The sequence below is a fragment of the Equus quagga genome, chromosome 2 (genome assembly GCF_021613505.1).
Source record: "Equus quagga isolate Etosha38 chromosome 2, UCLA_HA_Equagga_1.0, whole genome shotgun sequence".
NCBI classification, from domain to species: domain Eukaryota; kingdom Metazoa; phylum Chordata; class Mammalia; order Perissodactyla; family Equidae; genus Equus; species Equus quagga.
In genome coordinates, this window is record NC_060268.1 from 114,244,462 (window position 1) to 114,266,636 (window position 22,175).

Consider the following 22,175-nt stretch of genomic DNA (forward strand, 5'->3'; position numbering starts at 1 on the left):
TGTGCCATGCCTGACAAAGGTTTCTAGCACAGTTAATGCCTGGTGGTATCCTCAATAGGAAGGTAGAGAGTCTGTATAGTCTAACTGCCAGGACCTGCCAGGTTTGATGCTTCAAACTATGTGCCCTGGAGTTCCCTTTGCCATTGTATTAGTTTCCTCAGGCTTCCATGACAAAGTACCACAAACTAGGTGGCTTAAACAACAAAAATTTATTCTCTCACAGTTCTGGAAGCTAGAAGTCCAAAATCAAGGTGTTGGCACAGGCATGTGTTCTCTGACGTCTACAGGGAAGACTCCTTCCTTGCCTCTTCCTAGTTTCTGATAGTTGCTGGCAGTCCTTAGCATTCCTTGACTTGTAGATGCATCAGTCCAATATCTGCCTCTGTGATCACCTGGTGTACTCCCTGTATATCTCTGTGTCTAAATTTCCTCTTACAAGGACACCAGGCATTGGATTGGGGCCCACTCTGATCCAGTATGACCTCATCTAACTTGATTACATCTGGAATGACACTATTTCCAAATAAGGTCACACTCCCAGGTAGCACAGGTCAGGTCTTCAGCATATCTTTTTGGGGGGACACAATTCAACCAAAAACAGTCTGCCCTCTGGCATCCCAAAACTCATGTCCTTCCTACATGCCAAGTACATTCACCTAGTCTCAATTCCCCCCAAATCTTAACCCATTCCAGCCTTCTCTTTAAATCCAAAAATCTCATCTAAATATAATCAACTCAAAAAGTCGCAAATCCCAACTTCTAAATCAGGAAGCAGTGCGACTCTGGGTATGGTCCATCCTGGGGCAGAATTCTTCTTTGTCCACAGACCTGTGAAACTAGAAAACAAATTATTCACAAAATACAATGATGTGGAACATGTGGCTAGAGGTGAGGTCACATTTGGCCCCGCATGATCCTGATAGACTGACTGCATTGAACCTCTGAAGGGCTGTTAGTGATGCCTCATTGCTGTTAACACTTTGATCAGGTTAGTTTGGCTGTTTCAGCCTTTGAAATTAAACCGTGTCATGTTTTATGAAATGGACATTCCATACACTCAAGTGGCTATAACTGATACTGTTAAATGTATTATAAAAATTGATGTTTTAAGTATGTGGGATGCTTCTGTTAATTGTAAGGAATGTTTCCAGTGGGGAAATGCCACAATTTGGACACAGGTACTGGGACAAGTGCACAGCCCAGCTCCCCACTGCCTGGTCATCTAATAGCAGTAAAGCAGTACAGATTAGGGAGATAGATAAACATCTTGATTAAAGAGCTGGTAGAGATAGGAGCACTTAACTATGCAGCAGGCTGTACAGATTGCTCTCCCATTTGGGTCAATTAGTCCTAGTAAGCCTTTTGAGCTGCAAGTGTCAGAGACTGACCCCTATGCAAACTAGAACCACCCAGGCATCAATCAGATCTCCCACTTACATGAAAATATGGCCATTTACCTCTCCAGATGTGGCTCTCCCAGAGGCTGCAGTCTGTGCCAGCACTTCATGCTCCTTGGTTGTGTTGCAACACTGAAGTCCCTGAGGAGGCCTGGACCTGGTTGACGAACAGATTAGCTAAGTTAAAGGCTGACAGGTGCACTGAGCCGGTATGGCTGTGTAACCACAGAGAAAATTGTTAGAAACTATACATTAAAAAGAAAACTCCACTCAAGGCAGAGTTGTGGGCTCTGGTGCTTGCCCTGGAAAACACTCCCTCAAAATGCCCCTTGCTATATATTCACTGACTCATGAGCAGGAGCCAACAGGATGGCAGTGCCTGGCAGCAAGATCAAGTCCTAGCCCCGGTGCGGTGCAGTCTGACATTATGACAGCAGATTGGATCATTTACCCCTGTTATCACCCATGTGGACTCCCACTGAAAAGGACCCTTTGACAGTGAACATTGGTGGAACCAACAAATGTTGGTTCAGGATGATCGGATTTGAGCCACTCAGGTAAACATCTGGATATACCATCACACAGGGTGTCCATCTATATTCCAGGATTGAGACCAAAATCAAGGCTTAGATTCAGCTCATGGGGCCAGGGAAGCCTGACAAATGTGCCTGGATTGCCAGCTACACAGCTGAACAGTGTATCAGTTTCCTAGGGCTGCCTGAATGAAGTACCACAAACTGGGTGGTTTAAAACCACAGGAATGTGTTCTTTCACAATTCTAGAGGCTAGAAGTCCAAAATCAAGGTGTCAGCAGGGTTGTTTCTTATTGCAGGTTCTAAAGAAGAATTTGTTGCGTGCTTCTCTCCTAGCTTCTGGTGGATTCTGGCAAGCTCTGATATCCCTTGGCTTGTAGACTCATCACTCCAATCTCTGCCCCCACGTTCACACGGCATTCTCCTATGTCTCCGTCTCCTCTGTTTTCTTGTAAGAACACCAGTCTTTGAATTAGGGCTCACCCTAATCCAGTATGACTTACTTTTAACCTAATTAATTAAACCTACGAAGACCCTATTCGGAAATAAACTCACATTCTGGTGTTCCAGATGGACATGAATTTGGAGGTGAAGGGGCACTGTTCTCAGTGAAACGGACAAAATTACCCTTCTTATAATGGTGCAGTTCACGTTCCCTAATGGTGCGTAAAACGTCCTTTACAAAGTTCGTTCTTTTTAACAGATTCACTCAACAACTGCACATTGCCCTGCAGTGTTTTGCAGTCTCTGGCGGTCCTGAAACAACCAGGCCCCAGGCGCCCCAGGGAGAAGCCTGGAGAAAAGCCATCGCCCTTCGGGAAACTTTCAGGGAAGGGCGTGGCGCCGCGGCTTATGGGAAATGTAGTTCTACGTTTCCTCGGCTCGCTCTGCGCAGTGTTCAGGCAGCCAGTCTTTCTGGGCTCGTTGTGCGCGTGTGTCCTCGGGGCTCTCAGGTGTATTCCTCCCGTTTCTGCTCCCCGCGGAGAAAGCGCTGGAGCCTCCAAGTGTGCGTGCGTTCAGGGTGGTAGTGCTGCCCGAGTGGGAGCGGCGGGTGAGCCCCGGATGCTTGGGCGAGGTCCCACGGGGGCCTGCGTGGCGCGGGGGCAGGCGGGGCGGCGGTGGGGAGGAGCCCCCAGCACGTGAGCTCGAAGGGCGGGTGGGGGCGGCCAGGCGCGGGTCGCGGGGCTCGGGGAGGCTGCGGAGTCCGCGCGACTGCGGGCGGAGGCGTGAGCTTTGGAGGCGGGTGTAAATCAGGTACTACCGGCGAGGTGTTGGTCTACGTGAGACTGGCTTTCTTCATCTAAAAAACAGAATATTAAGATGTGCCCAACAGCGCCGAGTTGTTCTGAGAATTACATTTGTAACATACGTCTTTAAAGTATGTACATGGAGTTTTTACATATGGCACAGAACTTGGTAGTTAATGTTAGCTTATTAGTTTGGAAGATAGTTTGTTTTCATTGGCTAAATTTTATTGAATCCTCGTAGTGGCCTTTATGTAACTGTTTTGTGTTTTCATAAACAAACAGGGTGAGGGGGTACAAGTGAGGTACTCAAGGCCTCACAGCCACGGTAGACGCCTCTGCCTAAAATCAGCGTTGTATTCCTCACAGCCGGTCCCTCAGGGTTCAGGGAAACAGTCCTTAAGTGTGTGGACTGAATCTCGCCTTGTGGCATCTCAGAACCCTTGGGTCCGGCTGCATAATATGTTGCCTAGACTCCTGCACCATCTAGCAACCTTCAGCATCCTCAGTGGCCTTAGAATTTAGATAAGTCGGTTCTGTGAGGTTTGGGGCCCTGAATGAAACTTCTAAATAAAATGATTTTCCCTTTTAAGCCTATGTTCTAGCTCCCTTGGAAGAAAGCAGCTCTTGTGAAGTAAGAAGGAGGGGGCCCCAAGGACAGGAATTCCACCTTGAAAATCACGGCTCTTACCCTCTCATCACAACTTCACAGTGGAGGCAGGAAACTGCCAGAAAGGCTGTGGCTAGGTTTGCATAGCCTGAAGTAGGGATCCTTTATCCTGCTCAGAATGAGCAGTGCCTCACTAATATCGCCACATCCAGAAGGCCTCACCATGATGGTGAAAAGTCTGGATCAAGTTTCAGAAAAGATGGATGAGTGGGGCATTGAGTGGTGAGCGAGTGGCAGGCTGCCTGGAAATATTAATTCATTGGAGGGTTCCTGTGCGCATGGTCTGCAGAGAGAGATCATTAGACACAGCTGAAGGAATTTTATCTCCAGCTTTTAATAAACATGCCGTGCCTTCAACTTCCACTCATTCAGTCCGGATTGAGCTTTCATATGATATCCTTCGTGATGGGTGCCCACTGAAGGTATGTTGCTGCTCCATCTACCCTGACTTTATTGAGTCTCAAAATAGGATCACATGTGTCTGTTTCTTGTCAAAGCTGAGAAACTTGGACTCTGAGTGTACAAGTAACTTGCCCAGAGTCACCTAGTGTAAAAACACTGTCCACGTTATAACAGGTCAGTCACCCACCAGGTCCTATTGTAACCTAGTTAGAAACAAACAAGTTTTAAAATAGACCTTTCTCGAAAGCAACCCCATCCCTTTCTGCAGAGTGATTTCTCTCACTCCAAGGATAAGCAACTCAGTAGGAATGTAAGTAAATAAATGTCTTGAGTATTTTTCCTGAAACATTGGTAATGAAAAAATAAGTTTGTCTTCCTATGTAGTATTGTTTAAGTTAGTCTTGAATTGGTTCTAAATGAAGAAGGAAATCAATAAGTCATTAGGAAGTAAGCTCAGTGTTAAATTGCTCAGCCATGCTCTTTAGCTCTATGGCTTGGCTGTCAGAGTCGCACATGTGAATTCTCCCTTCACATGGTTCTTGCTGACTCTTCTCAGGGGCCAAAGAAATGTTTTCCCTCGGGGGCCATTTAACCAGCTGGTAGGAAGAGATTTTTAGGAAGCTGAACCTCAAAGGTCCATATCAGCCACATCTTGCATGACCCTTTCCTGTTTTCTTCTCCCATAGCTATGCATTCAGCCTTCTCTGTACTTTCTCACAAAGAACAAGAAGAGAGCCAATTCCAGGTGAGTTGTTTGTTTATTCATTTCCCACATTGTTTTCCATTGCATAAAATGATAAAAGATTAAAGTGATAAAAAATGATCAGGGAATATATAGAGTTAACAGATCTAAAACAAGGAAAAGTCAACATGTTAATTATGTGCAGATAATCATAATTATAATTGTTTTATGTTAGTGTATATTATACATTATATTGTGTAACTGTGATTTTTATTACAATAATTCTGTGCATATTTATCTCTGATACTCTGTACAAAAGGAAGATGCTTACTTTGACCATAAGAAAAAACAAAAGCCTGAAGCCTGAAAAAATGTTTGTCTTAATAAAAGTGAGGTAGTTGGCAACCTCACTTAACAAGCCTAAAATGAATTGCTGCCTATGATTTTCACTTCTGATTGTTCTTTATTGGCACAGAGGGCAGAGAGCCAAAGCATAACTCAATTCATTCAAGTTGATGATTTCTTCTGTCTGCTCTGTGGTATTTGTCTTCTTCCTCTACTTTTTAGCAAAGCTTATCCCCGTGTGTTCATCCTTGGTCCATTATAATTCTTACCTTACTAGTTTTCTAGACTGATTTCATACTCTCTTGATTTTTAACTATATCAAAGGATGAGACAACTACTCAAAATTTGAAATTCAAAAGCTGAATTTTGTGCCTCTTTAAGTAAATGAGAGCTTTCACTGGTCTGATATATTCTTAGTGAGCAAAGCAAACTGTTGGAGGGTTTTTGCAAAGAGTTGGGATGTTAGTTACCTGTGGCTGCTGTGACAAGTTACTACAAACTTGATGGCTTAAAACAACAGAAATTTATTCTCTCACAGTTCTGGAGGCCAGAAGTCTGAAATCAAAGTGTTGTCAGGGCTATACACCCACCTAAGGTTCTTGAGGAGACTCTGTTCCCCATCTCAGCTTTTGGTGACCTTTGAGAGAGAGAGAGGAGAAAAACAGAGGGACATAAATATTCCTTAAGCCCTGCATTAGGGTTCTCCAGAGAAACAGAACCAATAGGATGTGTGTGGGGATACATATATACACATGTATTCATGTGTATATTCATTCATTTTAAGGAATTGGCTCACGTGATTGTGGGGGCTGGCAAGTCTACAATTTATAGGGCAAACTGATAGGCTGGAAACTCAGGCAGGAGTTAGTGCTGCAGTCTCAAAGCAGAATTCCTTCTTCTTTGGGAAACCTTGGTTTTGCCCTTAAGCCCGTCAGCTGTTTGGATGAGGCCCACCCACATTATTGGGAGTAGTCTCCTTTCCTTAAAGTCAATTGATTGTCAACATTAACCACCTACAAATTACTTTCACAGCAGCGCTTAGATTAGTATTCCATTAAATAACTGTGAACTATAGCCTAAATATTAACCACATCTACAAATTACCTTTGCAGCAACACTTAGAGTTCCATTAAATAACTATGCACTATAGCCTACCAAGATGGTACATAAAACTAACCATCACAAGCCCTATAAAAAAGCTGTGAGTAAAAGTGATGACCTGTTTTCTATATTGTGTGTGTGTAGTGTATAAATAAATACATGTATACATATTAATATGTATGTTGTATTTGTATATATAAATACAGATATAAATGAATATATATTTATTTTTTAATTGCATGACTGGTAAACAGTACTTGGCTGGATTGTTTTTATGCCATACATGAGATTTCCTTTTATATTGGGAATTTAACCCGTTCACATTTATTATGGTTGCTGATGGTGATTAGTCTCTCTGTCTTTATTTGTATTTTTATTTATCACATTTTCTTTCCTTTCCTTACTTTTTCTCTATTGATTATATTTATCCCCTCTAGTGATTTGAAAATTCAGTATTCTGTTTTTATTCCATTATTGGTTATCCTTGAAATGTTTAACATAGGCTTATATTTGTATTTTTTCAACCAGCATCAAGAATTTTTATTTTCTAGACCTGACCTTGTGCATGTCTTACTGTCCCTTCCTCATACATCCTATGTTTTATAGAAATGATCTGAGTCCTTTTTTAATATGCTAAATTTTTTTAATCCATTCTTAACAAGTGTAGTTATGTAGTTAGACATAACTAATTTATCTGGTTTCTGCTCTCTTAATTTCAAAGATAATTAGATTGAAATGTTTAGATATAAGAGGAGGTCAGTGAGCTAACACACAGGATCAGATTGTCAAATCAAACTTACACAAATTAGAGATCTTACCCATTATCAAGGTTTAATAATCATTTCAGGGATACAGACAATCTAGAGGCACAGATGAAACAGAAAGACATGGATTCCCAGTTCTTCCTTTCTGCGCAGGACACACTTTCTCTCACCCAGAATAGGAGATGGGATCTCTGAGAGAGGGTATGCAGGGTTGCTTCACACAGTGGGGAGCATTTAAGTTATGAAGTATCTCCATTTTATATCTCCAGAAAGTTACGTAGCTTATGTGACATTCTTCAGGAGTCCATGCCTCATCAATCCATAGATTCTGATTTAATTTGCTGTAAGTGATTCTTGAGCCGCAGACATTCTGCTAGGGGTATTATGTGGATCAGGTCTCTTCCTCTCGGCAAATATCATTAACTTATTTACAAGGAGGTTAGACCGGGTTTCCTGTCTTCTTTCCTTCATGAAAATTCTACTCTGATAGAATTGAGCATATCACAGGCCAGCTGCTTTAACACCTTCCTCCTCAGCCAGCCAAAATGATAACTGAATGTGTGAGCACACTGTGTTCCAGGTAGTAACTTAATAGCTTTTTCTGAATTAGCTCATATGATCCCAACACCAACTTCAAGTGCTGTAATTATACCCATTTTACAGATGTTGAAACTGATGAACCCAGAGAAAGGGACTGTAAGAGAGACTAGTTTATTCAAGGGGATAAATACAGTTGATAACTGGATCACAATCCACGTCAAACTGCCTGGCTCTCTTAGATGTGAGGCAGCTTCTCACTTGGAATATGAGAGCTCTTTGGTGGAATGAGAATTGCAGATTTCCTAAACGGGGCATGAGGAGCAGACTGCTAGTGACACGAACACCGATGTCCTTGTCTTCTGTAACTGACTTCATGACCTCATTTCCGCTTGCACGTTAGTAAACTTCCATGACTGGCTTCAGCTTCTCTGTTGCTCAGTGGAGCAGCCCCACCTCAGATGTCTCAGGGAGTCTCAGCATTGTTACGTCTACCATGGATATGAAGATTATGTTAACCTTTGCTTGGAACTTAATGGGATGAGTAGACATACTTAGTAAGCCACAAAATCATCTCCCTTTTACAGCCAATTCCCACATAAACCAGTTTTTATTGGTCTCATATTTGGTCACTGCCATTCCTCAAATGCTATGAATTCTTCCTTCCATTCATTTTTATTATTGTTTTGGTGGCATATATCCTGTAATATTTTGCAGGAGGGTGCATGGGTGATCTACTTTCATTGTATTGGTATTTCTTTGTTTTATACATTAGTCATAGTTGGGCTAGGAATGGAATTCCCGGTTCAGAATTCTTTTCCTAGTATTTGGGGTTGTAAATGACAAGTAGCTGTCAGTTGAAATCTAAATTCTTTATAATTGTGTAATTTTTGTTGTAGTTTTGCAAGTTTGTAGATTTCTTTATTATTAGAGTTTAGAAATTTCTTAGGGTTGTGTTTAGATTTGCTCTTTTCTCAGAACCCCTGTGTGGTAGTTGAGTGTACATTTTTGTTCTGACAACTTGTGTCCTAAGCTCTGGGAATATTCTGTTTCCTTAATTGTTTTCTTCCACTCTATTCTCTATTTTTTTCTCCTGTAATTTCTTTTAAAGTGACATTGCAGGGCTGGCCCAGTGGCGCAGCAGTTAAGTTCGCACGTTCCACTGCGGCAGCCCGGGGTTCACCGGTTCGGATCCCGGTGCGGACATGGCACTGCTTGGCAAACCATGCTGTGGTAGGTGTCCCACATATAAAGTAGAGGAAGATGGGCACGGATGTTAGCTCAGGGCCAGTCTTCCTCAGCAAAAAGAGGAGGATTGGCAGTAGTTGTCAGCTCAGGACTAATCTTCCTCAAAAAAAAAAAAAAGACATTGCATCTCCTAGCTTTACCTTCTACATTTCTTAATTGTTGTATGATTACGCCTCTGGTTTTTTTTAAATTCTGTAATCTGGGAAATGTTTTTAAATACCCTGAATGTCTCTAGCACTTCTGTAAGGGGTTTTGTTTCACAGTTCAGCAGTGAAGTTTTTGATTTCTGAATACTCCTTGCCTTCTTATTAGAATGCTTTCCTGTTATAACAGGTGGTTTTTATTTAATGGAAGCAGTGTTTTTCCTTTTTTTTTTCCATTGTGGTAAAATTCACCATCTTAATGATTTTTAAGTTTATAGTTCAATAGTGTTAATTATATTCACATTGTTGCATAACTAATCTCCAGAACTTTCCATATTATAAAACTGAAACACTGTTCCTGTTAAACAATAGCGCCTCATTTCCCCTGCGTCCAGCCCCTGGCAGCCACCATTCTACTTTCTGTCTCTGTGAGTTTGGCTACTCTAGGAACCTCCTGTAAGTGGCATCATCCAGTTTTTGCCCTTTTGCATCTGCTTATTTCCCTTAGCATAATGTGTTGAAGGTTCATCCATGTTGTAGCGCGTATTAGAATTTCATCCCTTTTTAAGTCTGAATGATGTTGCATTGTGGTGTATATGCCACATCTTGTTTATCCTTCCATCCATGGATGGCCACAGGTTGCTTACACCTTTTGGCTCTTCTAAATAATGCTGCTTTGAACACGAGTGTAAAAATATCTCTTGAAGACCTTGCCTTCAGTTCTCTGGAGTATGTTCCCAGAAGTAGCATTGCTGGATCATCTGGTGTTGTGTGTCCTCTCAACGTTCGTATGTTGAAGCCCTAATTCCCATGACCTCAGAATGTCACAATATTTGGAGACAGGGACTATAAAGGGGTAATTAAGTTAAAATGAGGCTGTTAGGGTGGGACCTAATCCAATGTGACTGGAGTCCTCATGAGAACAGGAGATTAGGACACACAAAATGACACCAGGGGTGTATGGGTGAGCGCAGAGGAACGACCACGTAAAGAGTTAGGAAGAGAGCTGCCATCTGCAAGCCAAGGAGTGAAAATTACAGAGAAGCCAAACCTGCAGACACCTTGATCTTGGACTTCTAGCCTCCAGAACTGTGAGAAAATAAATTTCTGTTATTTACTGCCACCCAGTATATGGTTCTTTGTTATGGCAGCCCTAGCAGACCAGTACATATGGTAATTCTATTTTTAATGTTTTGAGGAACCACCTTACTGTTTTCCACAGTGGCTGTACCATTCTACGTTCCCATCAACAGTGTACACAACAGTTCCAGTTTCTCCATAGCCTTACCAACACTTTATTTTCTGGTTTTTATTTATTTTATTTAATTGATTAATTTATTTACTTATTTTCTGGTGTGGAAGATTGGCCCTGAGCTGACATCCATTGGTAGTCTTTCTCTAGTTTGTATATGGGACACTGCCACAGCTTGGCTTGTTGAGCAGTGTGTATGTCCACACCCGGGATCCAAACCTGTGAACCCCGGGCCACCAAAGTGAAGTTGGTGAACTTAACCACTATGCCACTGGGCAGCCCCTTCTGTTTATTTTTAATAGTGGCCGTCCTAATGGATGTGAGGTGAAATAATATTGTCTTGAATACTATTGACCCAGTGTCTCCAAAAACAGTTTGTTCTGATTCGTACTGTAATTTTGTTTTCTTCATATTCTCTTTTTCAGTTCAGTTTTTTTGTTAGAGGTTCTCAAATTTCCAGTGAACCTTCGTTGTCCATTTATATTTATAAGTGGAGATGTGGTTCGATTCATGTAGGTAGCTGTGTGAGTTTATTCAGAAATGTGGAATTCTGTTGCTTTATCTGTTTCTCTCCTCAATGAAAGAACTGACTTCAAGGATCTGTAAATGAAATTATTGGACAGATAGAAATTGATGGATTTCCTTTTGGGTTATTGGCAGTGAGCATATAAGGAATTGAAGGGACTGTTGGTTCCTGAAGTGCAGATTTCCACACTGTGGAGCCAGGCCATCATGAGCTGTCTCATCAAAGACCTGCCTTAAAACAAAAGCCCTGTCCATTTTCTTTCTGACTGAATTGGCTATTGCCAGACCCCCCAAAGCATTTATGTAAAATATTTTGTTTAATCTGCTTTATCCTTCAGCCATCACCTGTGTGTTGTACAGAGTAGCAAATGCCCAGAGTGGTCTGGCAGTCCTTCAGTTAATTCCTCAGCCAGTCAGTCAGCACACCGGCCACTTTGAGCTTAGACATCCATGGCGGCTACATATACTATATACTAAATATATGCAGACACCTAAATGCAACACAGCCAGGCAGTTCTCACTTTGTCTTGTAGGGTAGGGCTGTGAAAATGTCTGTGTACACTGAAGCCATGCAAAGAAATTTTAGTCAGTAGAGAGAATTGTACTTGTTCCGTGACCTTTAAAAGTATTTGTCAGGACGTTAAAAAAATCTCTCTTACTGTTCCATGATAAATCTATGTGGAAATTAGAAAATAGTACAACTGATATTTAGCACCAGTTCCCCTTCACTAAGTTCCTCTGGCTGCAGATGTAGAGTGTCTCAAGTGGCAGCAGTGTCAACCTTCCCACCGTCAGCTATTTCTTCTAAAACTTCATTTATATTCAATTTTAATTTCACTTCTAATTTAATCACTTTTCATTTCTTTATTCCTCCTTCATGTTTGTTGGCCAGTCCTCTTTTGCATATAACCATTTTTGCAAATGTATTTCTGGGAGACAGGAAGGCAACACAACCGCATGCTTTGCTGTCTGTGTGTGAACTGAATAATGAATGCGCAGTGACCAATCACTAGCAGACTTTGAAAAAAATGATGTAGTCATTGTTCACGATGGGCGTCTGTTACTTATGTAGTGATTTGTGGACTGAAGAGCAAGCTGTTTGTACTTTATGTGATTACTCACAGTTGCCATGGTAACTGAAATCTGACCCATGTTGTTGGGGGAGTGGAGTTGTTTAACTAAATTGTGGTAACTGAAATTTGTACATATCAGAACTGTGTAAAGTGTGGATTACGTGTATAGATATAAACATTTATACATATCTATCTATTACAACAAGTGTGTAGATGCTTAGAAGTCTTTCCTGGCAGGGTGAGTCATCAGATACTTTGGAGAACTCTTGTATAAAAGAATAACCCCGAAATTATGATACCATCTAGTCTCAGAACAGATCGGGACATTTTATATCATTAAAGCCCCAAACTCAATTCTCTCCTGATTTTGTGCTATTTGTTAATCCATTTTGCGTCCATACCAGATTGGAAGCTTCCTGAGGGTAGAAATAGTGTTTTTTGAATTTTAATATCCACAGAAACTAGGGCACTTTCATGCATATAATGTATTTTATGCGTGTGTGTGTGTACATACATTATGCATGAATTAATTAATTGGGTATTTTTACTATTTTCCCTTACTCCCCCACATATAACACAAAATATCTTATATAAACTTTTTCTAATAAAATCAATAGTGAACGTGGTGAAGAATTAGTTTCTAAATATCTTTTCTCTGTTGTACAGTTTTGAACATGTCAGAATGATCAGATGTGTGCTGTTACAGGGATCAACTTCATTTGCAGATGTGACTCTTAACTTCACCCAGGAGGAGTGGGGTCAGCTGGACCCTGATCAGAGGACCTTGTACAGGGACGTGATGCTGGAGAACTACAACATCCTCATCTCACTGGGTAAGCGAACTTCTCTGAGTAACAGCATCAGGGGTATCCCTTCTTCGTTACCAAAGAATATGGATCTCTTTTAGAGTTTAATGGTATTTAGGTTTGGATACTAGGAATATGGTTTGTGTTTTCACCTCCCCATTGAAAGATTCCATTGGGCCCCTTCATTGTGCAGCTCCTACAGCTGGACTGCAGTTTTTCCTCTGAGTTCCTGAAGCCCAGCAGCTTTTCCTGTGTCATGTATCACTTTCCATTATCAGGGCAGTGCATTGCCAAACCAGAAGAGGTCTTCAAGTTAGATCAGGAAGCAGCATGGATATTAGAGGAAGAATTTGCAAGCCAGGGTTACCCAGGTGAGTAATCCAGGGGAAATTAGATCCTGGGAGGTTGTTTTAGGTGTAGGCATCTTTGAAGCAGTTTTTAAGAACGTCTTTTTAGAGACTCCTTCCGTTTGGAAGTGACTGAGGATATTCAGCCTGCATGCCTCAGATACCTAAATTCACCACCAGATACACTCTCAGACGTAAACATTCTCTTTTTTGCTTGGCTTAAGAGTTTAATCCCTATTACCTGCTTCTTGAATTTCATTCCTATCTCATAATAAATCATAATAAATATTTTATCTTCATTAGTCTCCTTTCCTCTAGCCTTCTCAGTTGCCTACAATTCCTTCATTGTCAAGGACTTCTTTTGTTTTCAGGAATTAATTAATTAATTAACCAATATTAATGGAGAACTTGCTCCATGCCAGTCATGTTCTAAATGAAAGGGATATAGCAGTGGGGGAAATAAGTCCCTTGATCTCATGTAACTTACGTATTAGCAGGAGAGAGACACAAGAAGCTGACTGCCACGTGAGCAAATCCTTTAGAGGGGTGGCCAGAGTAGAAGCGAGGAGACCAGTTAGGAAAACGATAGTGCCATGGACTAGGTTCAAGCTGACAGAGGATGCAATGTGATTGGATTCTGGGTGTATATTAGAAGGTAGGAGCACCAAAATTAGCCCGTAGACTCAAATCCACCTCCGCTAAACACTTTCATTCCTCTGATAATTTCTTGGAACAACACCGTTGTCTACTTGTTTTGCATATCACGTTTACTACATAATTTTCTGATTGAGCATATCTTACTGTGAAGTCCTCTCTTGGTAATTCGTCCACTCTTACTGAATCCTTTGGTCTCTATTCGTTATGTTTATTTCACCCCTTCTACTCGTTTTGGAGGGCATATTCGTGAAGACTGAAAGAAATATATGTACATTCTTTGCCAATTTTATTCTCCCCTTTTCCATTGTAGTAGCTTTGTTTAGTTGGTTGGTTCATTGTCACCTCTTGCCTCCAGCTCCTTAGAAAAGTGGAGGGAATGGAAAATATTTCTTTGGTACTACTCTATCTCAGAAGACTGGGTCTGACATCAAAGAGTCAGATAAATAAAAGGTATTTGTGTATTATCCCAATTTTATAAGAAGTAGTTTCAGATTCATAAGGTGCATTTAATTTTTCTTATTTCTAGAAGACTTGAAAGTTGATAGCACGACTGAGAACAAAGAAAACCAAGACAGACTTATATGACAAACTGCTTTTATCAATAACAAAAAAGTGATTACACAGAGAGAGAATATATTAAGCAAAACATTTTTTTCTGGGCATAGACTCTATTCCTTCTAGAAAAATGCCCAGTAAATCTAACCCAGATGGAATCAGTTTAGAAAATATGTCAGAGTTAACCACTAACAATAGAAACTATGCAGGAAAGAAATCTGATGATGCCAATGAGTGTGATAAATTGCTTCCTGATATTAATCATGAGAAAACTTATACTACAAAAAAACTTAATGAATTTAATCAAAATAAGAGCATTTTCTATCATAGTGAGGATTTTATTCAGCAACAAGAGATTCATCCTGTGGAGCACCTATGTGAATATGATGAATGCGTGAAAGCCTTCCACAGTTAGTGCTGTCTTCACTACACATAAGGGAACTCACACAAGAGAGAAACTCTATGATTATAGTAAATGTGAGAAAATCTTCAGGGATGAGTCAAACCTCATGTTACATCAGACAAGTTACTCAAGGAAGAATCACTGTAAATTTAATGAATGTGGGGAAACCTGTGGTAAGTCAGTTCTCTGGAAGAAACATCTTAGAATTGACATGGGTGAGAAATACCATGAGGGTAATGTATGTGGGAAAACCTTCTTCTGGAAGTCAAACCTCACAGTACATCAGAGAACACACACAGGGGAAAAGCCCTATAAATGTAATGAATGTGGGAGATCTTTTTACCATAAGCCAGCCCTCACTGTACATCAAAGAATTCATACAGGAGAGAGACCCTATGAATGTACTAAGTGTGGGAAAACTTTCTACCAGAACTCTGCCCTCCGTCAGCATCAAAGAACACACACAGGGGAGAAGCCTTACAAATGTAGTGAATGTGAAAAATCTTTCTCCCAAAAGTCAGACCTGACTGTGCATCAGAGATCTCACACAGGAGAAAAACCTTATAAATGTAATGAGTGTGAGAAATCGTTCAGTATAAAGTCAAAACACTGTACACCAGAGAATACTTTCAGGGGAGAGGCCCTATGTATGTAGCGAATGTGGGAAAATGTATTATATGAAGTCAACCCTCAACAAACATCAAAGACTTCACACAGGGGAGAAGATATATGAATGCAATGAATGTGGGAAAACCTTCTGTGGGAAGTCAGTTCTCCTTAAACATCAGAGAACTCATACAGGGGAGAAACCTTATGAATGTGTTGAATGTAAGAAAACCTTTTCTGAGAAATCAACACTCAGTAAACATCAGAGGATTCATACGGGGGAGAAACCCTTTGAATGTAACAAATGTGGGAAAGCATTCTGCCAAAAGTCACAACTCATTCAACATCAGAGAATTCATACAGGGGAGAAACCCTATAAGTGCAAAGAATGTGGGAGAACGTTTTGCCAGAAGGCATCCCTCAGTGTACATCAGAGAACACACACAGGAGAGAAGCCCTATGAATGTAACAAATGTGGAAAATCTATGATAGTTCAACCCTCGTTAAACATAAGAGAATTCACTCGGGATAAACCCTATAAATGTAATGTATGTGGGAAAACCTTCAACCACAAACCAGCTCTTCTCACACATCAGAGAATACACACAGAAGGGCAATGATGTAAAGATGGATGTGCAGAACCCTCCTACCCTAATTCAGAGCCTTTGGTATGACAGACAGTGTATGCAGGGAAGAAACTCAGTGGATGTAGTGTATGTGAGAAGTCCTACTAGAAATCAACCTTTAGTTTACGTCAGAGAACTCACATGGGAGAAACCCTGGCAGTGCTTTTACCAGTGTGCACTTCCTTTTCTTCCTGGGCATGGAGCTAGTCTCTATTTCTCAGACTCTCTTGCATCCAGATAGGACAATGTGAATGATATCTGGCCAATAGGATGTGAGCATAATGATGTCATTCACTTCCAGGTCTGAGACATAATGGGCTCCATGGCAATCTTTGGTGTTCCCTCTGGGGTAGGAATGTAGATGGCTTCTGTTGAGAGGTCAGCACACACCGTGTGTTGGTGAACTCACACAAGAGTAGAAACACCTCTCAACGTCCTGATTGTTTAGAAGCCTCATCCATAAATCAAACTCATTGTAATTGGAGAAATTGGAGTCAAGAAATCTAGAGATTACAACAAATGTAGAAAAGCCTTTACCAAAAGGTGAAACTCCTTGAACCTCAGGTAAATGAAATAGAATAAAACCTTGTAAATGTTTGGTTTTCTGAAAGTTTTCAGCAAAACATACTTTATTATATTTTAGAGAATTCTTAGAGAAACTAAATTTAGAAAAGCCAGAGAATTTTTTTCTTAAGAAAAAATATTTAAGTTGTGGTAACAAAATTTTCATTAAATATGATAAAATATTTCCTATGGATGTAGTCACTATAGAACATATGTTTTTATAAAAGGTCACAAATATTCTTTTTTTAAAGATTGACACCTGACCTAACAACTGTTGCCAATCTTTTTTTTTTTTTCTGCTTTATCTTCCCAAACCCCCCATACATAGTTGTATATCTTAGTTGCAGGTCCTTCTAGTTGTGGCATGTGGGACGCTGCCTCAACGTGGCCTGACGAGCGGTGCCATGTCCTCACCCAGGATCTGAACCCTGGGCCGCCGCGGTGGAGCGTGCAAACTTAACCACTCGGCCACGGAGCCAGCCCCGGTCACAAATATTTTGAAGGAATCAGATGTATGGATTAAATGGATGTGTGAAGAGTCCTTGAGCTGTGGGGGACTTTTATATGTATCTTTCATAATTGATATTTTTTGTGTTTAAATTTTTCACTGGAAGCCAACAGAATCAAACTAAAAAATCAAAATCCTTAATAACCACTATAATGTATATTATCATTTCTTATTGTAAATATCACTAGAGTCTTCACAAATATTTCATGTGAAATACTATTTGACACATTTAAAGTATCATATTACACACGTTTTCCTCTAGTATTTCTTGGCATATATTAATGGGTATGGCCATTACTGAATTGTCTGTTCAATAAAGAAGCCAAACAGTGTTTTTGTCAGCCACAGATTTCTCTAAAAACAATTATTTATGTACGCAATACAGAAGTCAAGAAAACAATTTTTACATTTAGCACAAGCCTGGATTTAAGAAAGCATCTGTTAATAGTAATGCTCATTGAACTTATCACCATAAAATGCACTCAGTAAGAAAACAACCCTGTCTTTAAATATCCTGAAATATTTAAATGGGGAGCCTAAGTAGGTTTGAGTGCCAAGCCGAACTTGCATGTAACCCAGTAACTAAAGCGTAGTAACATCCTGTCTGTTGTTTTCTGCCTTGACTTTCTAACATTGGCAACCATGGTGGAGGAGTTGGCAGGCGTTTTCTTTAACGGCCATATAGTAGATATTTTAACCTTGTAGGCCGCGTATGCTTTCTGTCATGTTTTTTCTTATAGCTCATTAAAAATCCAAAAACCATTCTTAGTTCATGGACCACTGAAAAACAGGCTGTTCGCCAGATTTGGCCTGTGGGCCATAGTTGACTGACCCCTGACGCAGTGGTTAAGAGCAGGGACTCTGGAACCAGACTTCCTGGGCCCAAATCCCAGTTCTCCTACAGACTGGCTGTGTGACCTGGGGCAAATCCTTCACATCTGTTCTTAGTTTCCTTATCTGAAAAACAGTAGTAATGATATTACCTACCCCATGGGGTTCTAGTAAGGATTAGGTAAATTAGTAAATGTAAAGTACTTGGACTGTTGTATAGAATGTCACAAGTGTTAGCTATTCTGTGAGTTGCATTGTTTCCTTGCAGCGGATTTGTAGGAGCTTTTACAGGCTTTTGATTTGCTACTCAGCAGCTGTCCCTTACGTATTCCATGCCAGCACAATGTTGTTTTTGTTTCATTGTACAGCTTTCCTCCATATAATTCAGGAAATAAACAATGATTGAGCTAACCTAATTTTTTCCAGCTTATTGTGGTATAATTGACAAATAAATTGTAAGGTATTTAAAATGTACAGTGTGATGATTTAAGTAGACTTTGTGAAAGGATTCCCGCTATTTAATTAATTGAGTTAACACACCCATCACCTCGCATATTTACCTTTTTTTTGGTAAGAACATTTAAGTTCTCTCCGCAAATTTTCAATCATATAATAATACAGTGTTTTCAACTGTAGTCACCATGTTATACATTAGAGCTTCTGTGGTCTAATCTAATTTTGAAAAGTGTTTCCTGGTTGGTGATTCATTTGAAGTAAGCATGTGACCCAACTCTGGCCAGTGAAAAACTTTGAGGCATATTCAGTGAGATCTGGAGCAACAGGATTCCTCAGTGGTTAATAGACATTTGATAAGACAGCTCTTTGATTTTGATTTTGCTGGCTATCTTTCTGTCTGGACATGACATCTGATGTATCTTTTGATCCTGAGGTAGTAGCTGAGGATGGCAGAACACAAAGCTGGGGAGAAGTTGGGTCAGTGATGTGTTTTGAGCAGGTGAATTAACCAACCCTGGAGCTTCTTTATATGAAATATAATTTTTCCCTCATTATACCCATTAAGTTGAGATTTTCTGTTTCTTAGAGCTGACAGTGGTTTAACCAACTTAAAGGTACAGCTTTTTGAAGAATTATTCAGAAACATTAACATTCAGCAATCTCAGGGGTGGATATGTTCTTAGGGGAAACTGATTCAGGGGTGACTGTTTTCAGCCCTGTAAAGCTCCATATAGTGAGCCTGACAGAAGTAAAGCTCTTCATTATTCCACTGGATGAAACAAGTGTCTCTGCTTCATTGAGCTTTCATATCATCAGCCTGAGAAAATCTCTTGGAAGTTATCATTGCCTCATGTATGTCTTATATTTGAAATATGTGAAATAAACATTAAGTTAAATTTGTCTGTTGAACAGTCTCTATGTTATTTCTTGATTAGATGTGAGATAAGGATCTAATATAGACCCAAATGAATAGCCAGATTTCAACACCATTTGATTAATTTGTTCCTTTTCCACTAATCTGAAGTACTATCTTTATCAGGTGCTAAATTACCATTTGCAAGGAGTATTTCTGATCAGCACTTCATCCCTTTATTCTTTTAGTAGCCAACCTTGCCCTCTTGACATAAGGGATGGCAGATATCCTAAAGATTTCACGTCCTTTGGCTCCACATTTATTCCAGGCAAAGACAGTTGATCCAAATGGGCCAAGAAGAGCCCTACCTGAAACTTTTGTTATAGGAGAACATTGTGTTCTGTGGGTTGGTGACCTTGGAACTGCCAGCGGCCATGAGTGTGTCTGCCTGAAGAAAAATAGTCAGCATGTGGAGAGAAACATTTAAGAGGCAGATGGAATCTTGATGTTGCACAAGACCAGTCAGTTTGACTCTCTTGTTCTAGATATCCCAAAGACCCATACCATCTTGTCCTTGTGGTTTCATCATTAAGCCAATGAATGCTAACATCCTCCATATACTGTGATCAGTTCTTCTGACTTCTGTTTCACTGAATTCTTTGTGCTCATGCCAAAGGTAATCTTTTAATTAGTATGGCTTCATAATGCCTTTTTGATATAGAGCAAGTCCTTTATATTTTTTGAAGTTTTTTTCCCCATATATTTTTTGTTGTTTACGATGTTATTTATATTCTATTTGTTACTTTCTATCACTTCTCACACAAGAGAGTTTTGGATTCTGAATGGGTTTGCATTAAATTTACTCCAAGGTATTTCCCAGGGTTGAACACTTTCCCCAGTTGGCCTGGGCCTTTTCCTAGATCAGGCTGGAGTCCAGGGATTAGAGGCTCAGCCTGCAGCTGCTTTCTCCCACTTCTGGACAGCCCCTCAGAGCAGCCCCAAGACCACCAACTGGCTTACAGAGAGCTCCCTGAGCCCTTGTCCTGCCTCCCCCTTGCTTGGTGGTTCTTCCATAGCAGGTCTCTCTCTCTTTGTTTCCGGCAAATGGAAGCCTCAACTGGAGGCCCAAGGAGCTCCAGGTTTTCTTTCCACCTGCTTGCAGACTCTTCAGGTTGGCATAGTTAGGGGGTATGGGTGCTTGTATTTACAGCAGTTGTTCCCATCTGGGTGTGGAAATACCTAGTAATGAGCCTTCTCTTTAGGCTGTAACTCCGTTTCCTTTTTAGCCTTACTGAGCAACATTCTAGCATGCTGCCTGCCTCTCACCTTACTATCTAGCCTCTGATTATCTTGTTAACTAGCTGATTAAATGGCTAACCTTTTACCAACCATTTATCTGACCAGAATGGCAGAGAGCCTGCTGTGTAACTAACACAGATGAAGGGGTTTTGCCAGGATGAGTGGCTTGATTAGAATTTCTCTGCTCATCCTTTTATGGGATTCTGGCGCCCCCATGTTCTCCCCTTTGGAATATATTCAGGGTTTCATAAGCAGATGATGAGGAAACTGACATTCTTAATTCAGCACACTGCCTAACCTAGCACCCAAAAAGTTTTATGTTGTCATTCATACATGAACTGCATGTTTCTTGGGAGTGTGTCAGTAGCTTCCATCATATTCTGCAAAAAGTTACTAACCCAAGAACCAGAGCTCAAATGAGATCCTCAGAAAACTCTCAAATGTCCTGGACTACCCTCAGTCACCATTTCACTGGTTCATTCTGTCTGGAGAGCCAGATTAAAGAGTTGGAGTTGAGTGTCAGAGCTTCATTTGGAATGGTGTGATCAAGTGTGTGGACTCAGCAGTTGCTCTTATGACAACCTCAGTGGCCATGAGAAATTGTGTAGATGACTCCAAGAGAGGTCCAAGGGAGTCCATCTGACCCTTCCTTGCCTGATGATCTCCGTTAGCACAGAACAGAGCATTCTCTCCTTGGCTCATGCAGAGCCCTTTATCTCAGAACTGAGGGATAAAGGAAAAGATACCAGGTGTCTTTCTGCTTGAGGATAAGTAAAGACAATGCATCTTTGTGTGGCCAGGATAGCTTTTACACTCAGAACTATATGATATTTTTTCAAAGAAAAATCACAAAGATTTGTTCTTTCAACTTAGGAGAGATGCTAGAAACAATTAGACTGGTTTAATGAGTTACTATTGTAAGAGTTGCATGGGAAGAGTAGTCAAATCAGAAGAGATAAGTCCGTCTTCCCTAGGTGGAGTTTGTAAAGATAAATTGTTATTAATATAAATATTCCAGAAATTATATTCTTTATGGATGGCTCTGGAGATTTGTCAGTGCCCTCTCTATTGATAATATGTTTATAGCCTTAGGAATAAAATTCTTAGGAAATAGTTATGTACAATTCTCCAATGGAGAATTGTATTCTCATTCTGATATTATTGGTTACAGTTATAAACTAACCACAGCCATTAAGTGTCTGTCACCTGCAGATAGTTTTTATTCTGATGCTTGCCTGAGCACTCTGCTGTAAGTTCAACAGGTCCGAATTTGTGTCTTCAACAAAGGACAGTCATGGAGCCTCATGGAATAGGACTGTCCAAGGTACTTCAACTATGGATACTTCAAAGAATAGACTCCTGGGTACAGCTTCTAAGATAACGTCACTTGGACGACTTTCAGACTGTACCAGTGGACTTAGGATTTCCAGGACCCTTCAGTCTAAAAGTAGGTGGCTTCAGGAGAGCAGACTACTAACCCAAGACCCAGAGGAATAAGAATGATTACATTGGCTCAAATGAATTGAGGAGAGAAATTTTCTTACTCATTAGGAATTTTTTGATGTAGTTTTAACTTTCTATTTTCTGTATGTTATGGGCTGAATTGTGTTCTGTGAAATTTATACGTTCAAGTTCCAACCCCGAGTACCTCAGAATGTGACTGTATGTGGAGATTAGATCTTTAAAGAAGTGATTAAGTTAAAATGAGGTCTTTTAGGGTGGCCTTCATGCAATCTGACTGGTGTCTT

The 22,175-nt window shown here is 40.5% G+C and overlaps 2 protein-coding genes across 2 annotated transcripts in view; both read left to right on the forward strand.

The window, feature by feature from the left end:
• Window positions 1-2,991: 2,991 nt before the first annotated feature.
• LOC124236362 (zinc finger protein 157-like) overlaps window positions 2,992-22,175 on the forward strand; it is a 41,093-nt gene continuing 21,909 nt past the window's right edge. The window contains exons 1-4 of the mRNA XM_046655320.1: window positions 2,992-3,184; window positions 4,933-4,991; window positions 12,623-12,749; window positions 13,001-13,093. Of these exons, the coding sequence (XP_046511276.1) occupies window positions 4,935-4,991; window positions 12,623-12,749; window positions 13,001-13,093 (277 nt within the window). The 5' untranslated portion in view covers window positions 2,992-3,184; window positions 4,933-4,934. The remainder of the gene's footprint in view (window positions 3,185-4,932; window positions 4,992-12,622; window positions 12,750-13,000; window positions 13,094-22,175) is intronic.
• Window positions 15,160-16,044, forward strand: LOC124236361 (zinc finger protein 248-like). Its single transcript, XM_046655319.1, has one exon. The coding sequence runs from the start codon at window positions 15,353-15,355 to the stop codon at window positions 15,908-15,910; it is 558 nt and encodes a 185-aa protein (XP_046511275.1). The 5' UTR covers window positions 15,160-15,352; the 3' UTR covers window positions 15,911-16,044.